Source organism: Indicator indicator, chromosome 30 (genome assembly GCF_027791375.1).
Source record: "Indicator indicator isolate 239-I01 chromosome 30, UM_Iind_1.1, whole genome shotgun sequence".
In the NCBI taxonomy this organism is placed as follows: domain Eukaryota; kingdom Metazoa; phylum Chordata; class Aves; order Piciformes; family Indicatoridae; genus Indicator; species Indicator indicator.
In genome coordinates, this window is record NC_072039.1 from 6,315,436 (window position 1) to 6,323,801 (window position 8,366).

The window sequence follows — 8,366 nt, forward strand, 5'->3', positions numbered from 1 at the left end:
TGCATGGCTGAGCAGCAATGTCTGAACATGGTGCTTCTGTTTTTCTGCTTTTGTTCAGAATGGGACTGCTGTGTCCACCTGCTATAATTCCAGTGGTACTTCCAGGGCCCTTTCCTGATTTAAGTCCTCCTCATCCTCCCAAAACAACCTTCTCTGAGGGGGACACACAGGAGGGAAAAGAAAAATAAACAAAGGCATTGATCAGCATTGAGCAGGCCTCTCTGGTGCAGAGAAGTGAAGATTGGAAGACTGCAGTCTTATTTCTCAAAGTGGCTGTACAAGCAAAGGCAAGAACAAACAGACTGGAGAAGTCTGGACAGACAATTAGGGGAATTTCACAAGTCGTCAAGTCATTTACAGAGAACTGTAAATGTATAATCAACACTTTGCATGAACGACCCTGAAATGAATGCTCACAAGATGCTCTATAGCAATAAGAGCAAAACCTATAAATAAAAGCCATCCAATTTCAGAGTAATTCAGATTAGCTATTCCCCTGAATCCCTAAGAGCCAATTATAACTGTTTATAGGGCATATTAAATGCAAAAAATCAGTTTGAGGACATCAATCTCACCCTTTCTCCTTGTCTGAGAAGTTTATCTCTGAAGTAAAGAGATATCAAGGAATTTAAGCGAATCCATTTCTGTCCTCAAAACTCTTAGTAACCTGGAAACAGAATTAGACATAGCCATATGCTTGCACACCAACACACTTCTTCCTTGCCCACAAGCTGGAACAGTGAAGTTCCAGCAGTTACCAGATAATCTTTGGTCAGAATCAGCACGGTTTCATGCTGCAAGTCAGACTACTCAGAATTATTTAGCAAGGTGAGCTTTCCTTTAAAGAGGTAACTTGGAGATAGTTCTCATTGTATATAGAAGGAAGCTACCATCAGTTTACAATAGACTGGTTGAAACAATTTCACTTTAAAATGAAAGAACCAAGTCTTCCTGCTGAAGTCAACAAGGATCCACAAAAAAAAAAAGACATGCATGGCAGGCTCGCAGGACCAAAGCATTGCTCAGAAGGTGACTGCCCTGTTCACAAGCCCTTAGCAGCCTAGGAAGGATACTCATCTGAACTGATACCAAAGTTCTGCTTAAGAAACAATTTTGTAAAACAGGAGGACCACACACAAGCTCAAAAAAATTCTAACTGAAGGCTGGAGAAAGAAGCAACACCAGCTATCTAACAAGAGGCTAAAAGGGCAGTCAAAACCTCAAAGTGTGGTTAGGAAGTGATAACAGGAAATGCAGAAGCACTCAAACAATGGCAGTTCAGAGAAAAATATAATTTCCACTTTAGACTGCAAGAAAAGTCTGAGAAAGTAGAAGTACTTATGAGAACCAAAACCAGACCCAACACTTATTTTGGCATAGGGCAGCAAGGATTTACAAAGACCACTGATACAGCATTCACCTCTGTACTATGAGGCTGAAGAAAGAGAATATAGATAAAAACACCAAAGCTGCATTCTATGGGTTTTTCAGGCTCTGGAGGGAGTTGTTTATATACATTGAAACTAGGTAGTGTCCAAAAATCAGTACAGTTTCAATTTCGTTTAATTGGTTGGGAAACAGCCTGGCTGTTCCAGATGGGAAAGCCTTACAGAATGCAACTAATTGTTCACATATATCAAATGTTTCCCAAAGGAAAGAGTTATGCATCCAAGTGGGAGAAAGAAGGAAAATGCCAAGAGAGACCCACCTACTCTCACAAAACATCTTAAAAGCAAGCAATGTATGGAAGAGGAATAATGAAAAGGGTAAAGAAGTCCAAAGGGGAAAGCAACCTCTGAAGTAATGTGGCACATTTACAGCAGAGAAATAGAAGTGAAATTAATCTGTGTTGCTAAATACACAGAACTTAGGAGAGATATGGGGATGAAAGGGGTGAGGGGGAGGGGGGGGAAGAAGTGTTCTGACAGCTAAAATGCTGTTGGGGCAGGCAGGACCTGTCAAGCAGCTGATCTAGTTTCAGAAGAGGTTACCTAACACAACAAGAAATATTTTCAGAATAGTTGGCTTTTTCACACAGCTCCCATGAGGGAAGCAACTAGGATTTCAACTCTTCTCCCCCTCCCAAACATTTGCAAACCAGACATAACACCAGTGTGATAATACATCAGGGGTTTTAAGGAAAAAAGCTGAGAACTAAGCAGAAAGTTAAATGAAGCTCAGTTTTCATTCTCATCTTCAGTTGTATTAGAAGTCACACAATGGGTAGGCAGCAGTTTAAGGGGTAAAGACACAGGATTTTACAAGACAGAAGTAGGAAAACAACAGCCTGTCCCAAGTTTAAAGAGCATGGAAAGCAAGAAGCCTTCACAGCTGCGTGCCTCACTTCCTGATGGAGGGCAGTGATGAGAACATCTGCTCATTCTGCACATCTCACCCAGAGATCTGAAATCTGGCCTTTCTGTATCTGGCTTGGGCTTGACACAGCCTCTAGGAGATTCTATGCAACATTCTAAATAAATGGAAGAATTATTTTAAAAAATAAATATCTTAGCTCTTAGCAAAGGAAGGGCCATGTACTGGAGATACCCAGAGGGTACTGTCAGACTAAATCATTTTAGAACAGCCGTAGCCAGAACAATGTCATTTTGCTTCCACACTCTTCCCGCCTCTCTCCCTGCACATACAATGACAAGAAGACCAACCCAGGCTGTTTTATTGAGGCTGCGGATGGGGCTGCAGCACCTTTACACAGTGGGTGAGACTCGGGGCGAGGTGTGACCGGGACCCTGCGGGAAACACCCGGGCTGCAGTGTGCGAGAGCCCTTCCGCAGCCTGAGGGCCAGGAGCGCTGAGCCCCACCAGCTCCCCTCAACTACCCCACCCCAGGCCTGCTGAGGGACAACCGGGACCCCCGCCTGTCCCCTCGCTTGTCACCAGGCCACAGTGACACGAGGGCCCCGCAGGGATGTGTGACCCCGCTCGCAGGGACCAGGCCGGGGTCGCTGAGGGGAACGCCCGGCGCTGCCCACACGGAGCTGTCAGGGCCCGGCGGAGCCCGGCGGGAAGGAGGCGGCGGGGAGCCGGGAGGCGGAGGGGGGGGAAGCGCGAGCGGTCTGGCGCACGCATGCGCACGGCCGCGCGCCGGACCCTAACGGCCACCAACCGCCGCGCTCCCCTCAGCGCCGGCCGGGCGGGCGGACTCACCGAGGCGCAGGGGCTGGAGGTGGCGCTGGGGGTAGGCGAACGCTGCACCGTCACCAGAGCCATCGAGAGGCGCGACGGGGCCCCCCGTCCGGCCGGCGGGGGCCTTACTCCATGGCGAGTGCCGGCGGCGGGAGGGCGGGTAGGGGAGAGGAGGTGGCACGGCGCCGGCCGCAGGGGGCAGCAGCTCCACGCGCGCCAACGGCCTCTCGCCGACTGAGGCGCGCTGGGGCTGGGCCGGCCGGGCACAATACGGGGGCAGCGCGCATGCGCCACCTGTCAGCACAGCTCCGCCCCCGGGCCGCGACGGAGCCTTAACCCCTGTGGAGCCGGCGACTCCCGCGCTGCGGCCCGGCGCCTGACAGCTCCGGCGCCTGGGGGGGGCTTCGGTCTTCCCTCAGCGGCCTCAGTCTGTAAGTGGGTACTGGTGGTGAGTGCCAGCTTGGCTGTGGTCATTATCAGGCAGGGCTCTTCGATATGTAAAATGTGATGGGTTTTCGGCATCCTGCCCTGCTTGGGGCTGTAGCTGTGTGTGGCACCATACTGGGTGAAAGCTGGCCTTAACTAAGCTCACATAGTGTAGCCTTTCCTTGCATTAGGGAGCAATAGTCCATGGTCGTTAAGGGTCTTTCCCAACTTAAACACCCTGGAGGTGTTTAAAAGGTACAGAGGTGTGGTGATGAGGGACATGGTTTAGCACCAGACTTGACAGAGTTAGATAGTGGTTGATGGTCTTAAAGTTCTTTTCCAACTCAAATGATTATATCATTCTAAACAATTCTATGATTCTGTAAAAAAAAAACATGTAGCACCTATATAGGGGGTTGGACTAGATGACCAATAAAGGTTCAATCCAATCCTAACCATTCTGTAGTTCTGTTACTCTATTTATACATCAGTGCACAAGCCCAAAGACCAGAAAAATAGTCTACTAAGTATACATGGCATCTGAAGCATTCAGACATCCCCAGAATGCCATTCTGCCTGACAATTTGGGTTCTGAGACAAAGCCAAAAGCTATTAAGCTTCATTTGTTTTGCAGTTTCAGCCTGGAGCTACCAAATTCATGGGAATGTTTGCAAGGAGGTAATTGGGATTGAGAAATGTCTTGGACATCTAATGACAACACTGCATGTGATAGACAGAAGGCAGTCTAAGTGATAAACAGAGCGAACTCTTCTTTGTCAAGAGGATGTATTAACCCATAGATTTCTTTTAGGCATATACTGCTTTCATCCTCACACTGACAGGACTGTACCTGAACTCTTGCTCTTGTAAATCTAAGCACCAGAAAACCCACGGGGGAGCTCTTCAGGCTATTCCTTGGTGTCCTGTAGGCAAAATAATTAGAACTGCCCAGGTAGCTGGGCTTCACTGTATTGAAGAAGTTAGCCTGGCTAATGAGGCATTTTGCCTCCTGGTGGACAGGAGAAGCTGAAGAACAGGTTCTGTAAACTGGATTTAAGTCGAGTTTACCTAGCACACTGCACAGGAAGCCAGGATCATGACCATGAAATATTCCAAAAGAGGATCTCAGTGGGATCAGGGCACACGGGGGAAATGAGCAAGACCCATAGGTAAACAAAGAGTCATTGTCCAGACTTTTACAACCATAATTTTATTTCGAAACATAGTGTTTATATAAAATGTGCTAGCAGCACACTTGAAAAAAAATTTGCCTCAAGTAAACTGTGGAGTTGCCCTTCATAGGTAGCTAAAGGTCCAATGTGTCAGTTATAAACTACAAGAGTCACAGATTGTGATGGTTCTCTGAGCCAGTAGAAGGGTAGAATTTGGACATGCAATGTCTTTTTTAGCAGCAGAATTTTAGCGTGGAGGAGAAAGCTCTAAGGCAGACGTATTCTGATTGAAAAGAGCAATTAGAGGGCAGCCTGTGGTCACAGCATCATGGCAGCTACAAAAAAGAGCCTGGAAGCCTGTGGCCTTATTCTTTCCTGTGCTGGAAGCACTGTGGTCAGCACCTGTAGCTTTAGCCCAATATAGCATTTAAAGGATGGGAAGCTCTCCATGAGCTGGTTTTGTACATGTTTCCAAAAGTGACTGTTTTCCTTAATACACTGCAACCATTTCTCTGGCTCACACAACTTATTACTACTACATGTCAGGGCTTTTATTGCATAATCTTGGCATCAGCTGCAAAAGGCAATAGAGTGTTCCCAAAATGTATCTTACACAGAAAAACAAGAAAAGATAGAAGAGGCAATTCCAGCAAAACATCTGTGATGACATATTCAGCCCATTATTTTGTCAACAGTGGAAGTATCTGATGGCATAATAAAAGGATACACTTTGCTGAGCAAAAACATTAAGATATCACAGCCAAGGGTGCAAATAAAGGTTTGCTTAACCCACGGGATTCCACTTCCAGCAAAATAAAAATAGAGCCATTTTGATACCTTCTTCCAAGTTCTCTTTGCATGCTCTTGGATGGGGGTTAAAACATCACTTCTAAGAAAAGGAGGAGTATTTTTTTAATCTATGTTTCATACTGGAAAAAAGAAAGAAAGTTTTGTATGTTAATCATAATAGAACAACAGAATTCTGAATTGCAAAGAGGAAAAATCAAACCCACTTGGGAGAAGAGATAACAGGAGTTAATCATGTGCAAACTGCTTTGGGGGAAAAAGTATGCAATCCAGTTTAAAGCCTCATTTCAAATGATTCCTGTGCACTAATTTTCTGCTTCATTTTTTTGACATAATTGATGCTATACTTCAGCACACCTTGGGAATACATTGCAGTGAGCATATTTCCTTCTGGCACATGTTTTGTTTTTTTTTTTTTTTCCTTCAAAATAAATAGCAAAGAAATGCTGATTTATTAAAGTGTGTTTTTCACATGCATATTGACCTATATGTGTTTCATGGGGGTTTTGTGCAAGCAAGTACTGAATTCTAAAATCAAGTCATTGTTGTAGTGCCTGTAGTATATTCCTGCACTGGTAAACTTGGCATTCCAGTGGTGTTTGAGAGTGTCCAGAAGAAACATTTGTTCAGAGACACTTGGCACAGATGGTCAAAGTTATCTGTAGGAGTTACAACCATACATATTTTTTCTGAGATAAGTACAAGAGTACATAGAGGAAAATAAATGTTAGTGGGTACAAACACCAGGACTTTCTATAGCATCCACCTTTCCAGAGGAGACAATATAAAACTAAAATTCAGGCTTTTGCCCATCTGCTAAAATACAACTGTTCTTGTGATTTTGAAGCAAAATTCTTCCTTGTAAAACCCTGTAGACAGCATACACACTTTCTAACTAATACGGCAGGTCTTAGGAGCAAAACAAAGCTGTTTTTAAGGGTAGCATAGGTGTTATGCTGGGTTTATGTTGGACTCTGAGTGCATGTCACTTAGAGCTATTTCCAGTTACTTGCTTTGGTGTTGCAGGTGCTGTAATAAATAACAAGTGACTTGATGGACATGACTGAGAATGACTTTTTTTTAGTCCGCAATTAAAACTCCAGGGTTCCTAAACCTAGAGAACAAATGTGACTGACAATAACTGTACCAGATTTTGGAAAAGCTCTGTTATTTCTGTTAAATCTCCTCTATTGCAAGTTTTGGAATGAGCTTAGCTGTCATGCCAAATGGAGACTAATACTCTGCTAGAGGGTGTTGTACTGTGCAGCTGTTCCAATGACAAATACCAGAGATAAACCCACAGTTCAGTATTTTGCAGGTAGACAGTCCACAGATCTTGCCTCTTTCAGTGCAAAATACAGTGAAAGAAACAGCATTAGATAAACCTTATTTCCTGGCAGAAATTGCCATAAATTTCTCAGCTGGAAGTCCTGCATAACACCAAGGAAATCACTGAACAGGCACCTGATTTACCTCAGTATAAATGGGTACAGAATGTAGATGGGGTTAGACTTCTCCTTTTCCCTGTGTCGCATGCTATTCTTCAAGAATATAGGAGAAATTATTAAAGGTGATTCACTGAATTCCTTTAGATTCAGGTTTAAATGCAGTTTAACAAAGTGGCACTATGAACTCCCCCCTTGTTAGCGCTGTTCATGTCTTTCCTGCAAGGCTACTTCAAAGCAACACAGTTCTTTACAAAAAAAAGAAAGCCTGAACATGTTTAAATTGAGTTTGTCATGAATTTCTTTCTATCTGTCAGATCCCCAAATCTAGTTAATACAGTCCCCAGTTCAGCTTGTAAGGGTCTTGTGGCAGTTCTGGACTTTTTGAACCTTGAATCTGAAGATAAACCTCCTCTCACTGGGCACCTGTGGATTGTCTCTCTATTTGCCTTAATGTTGTCCTTTGCTATTAATAGTCTTTTTGTTACTTTATTTTCAGTCATGTGATGCAGTGATCTGAGTTCAGTACAGAAGAGTCTGTTGGGCTGCCAAAGCCAAAAGACAACCTACAGCAATTCTAAGTCTTGGAAGAGACATAGCAACCTTTGGGATTATTGCTTAGCAACTGCAAACACACAGAGGAGTAAAACTCACAGCCCGGCTCCACAGCAGGTCTGAGAAATCCTTAATTCACTTAAAGTTTTTTAATGGTTGAGAACAGATGGGCATGTATTAAATTCCTGTTCATTTGCAAAGCCACTTTGAAAGCTGGAGGGATAAGATCTATTTTTGATTCCTGCTCCAAAGGTAAGAAAAAAACAATTCTTCAAAGTTTTAGAAAGCAAAAGAGAAAGACTTTTTAAATTTTAATTGTATTGAAGAGAAGATCATGTATGAAAATGGTATCAGACTCTTTGTGATTGGTGAGATAAACGAGCTCTGTGAACCACATTAGGGAAAGGCGAAACTATTTCTGAGTGATAGAGCCTCAAAGAGACTGTACTCTGAATTTCATAACTCAAACATCTCCAAAATATTTACCTAGACAAACTTTAGTCTTTCCTGGCCCTATCCCACCCATCAAAATTTCCTTACAGAATAACAATGAAACCATAAAAATCTTATTTATGAGCAGATTTGTGTTTCATACAGAAAACAGAGAGAGAATCTTTTTTGTACCTGCAGGGATTCCAGCAAGAATATTTCTGTCACAAAAAAGGAGCCATGAAAGTGGCATCCTACTAAATAATGAAAAGCTTATCTTGCCTTCAACTTAAACAAAAGCTAAGAGGAAACTTTATATCACATTTCAAATTTCCTGGGTCTTTCTAAGGCTTGTCTCTGTCCACCAGTGCTTACTATTATTTGGATC

General features: G+C 43.7%; 1 protein-coding gene across 1 annotated transcript in view; it reads right to left on the reverse strand.

Annotated features, from left to right (window-relative positions):
* Window positions 1-3,243, reverse strand: part of SSH2 (slingshot protein phosphatase 2) — a 97,496-nt gene extending 94,253 nt beyond the window's left edge. Inside the window, exon 1 of the mRNA XM_054394493.1 lies at window positions 3,166-3,243. Within this exon, the coding sequence (XP_054250468.1) occupies window positions 3,166-3,228 (63 nt within the window). The 5' untranslated portion in view covers window positions 3,229-3,243. The remainder of the gene's footprint in view (window positions 1-3,165) is intronic.
* Between the last annotated feature and the right edge of the window lie 5,123 nt (window positions 3,244-8,366).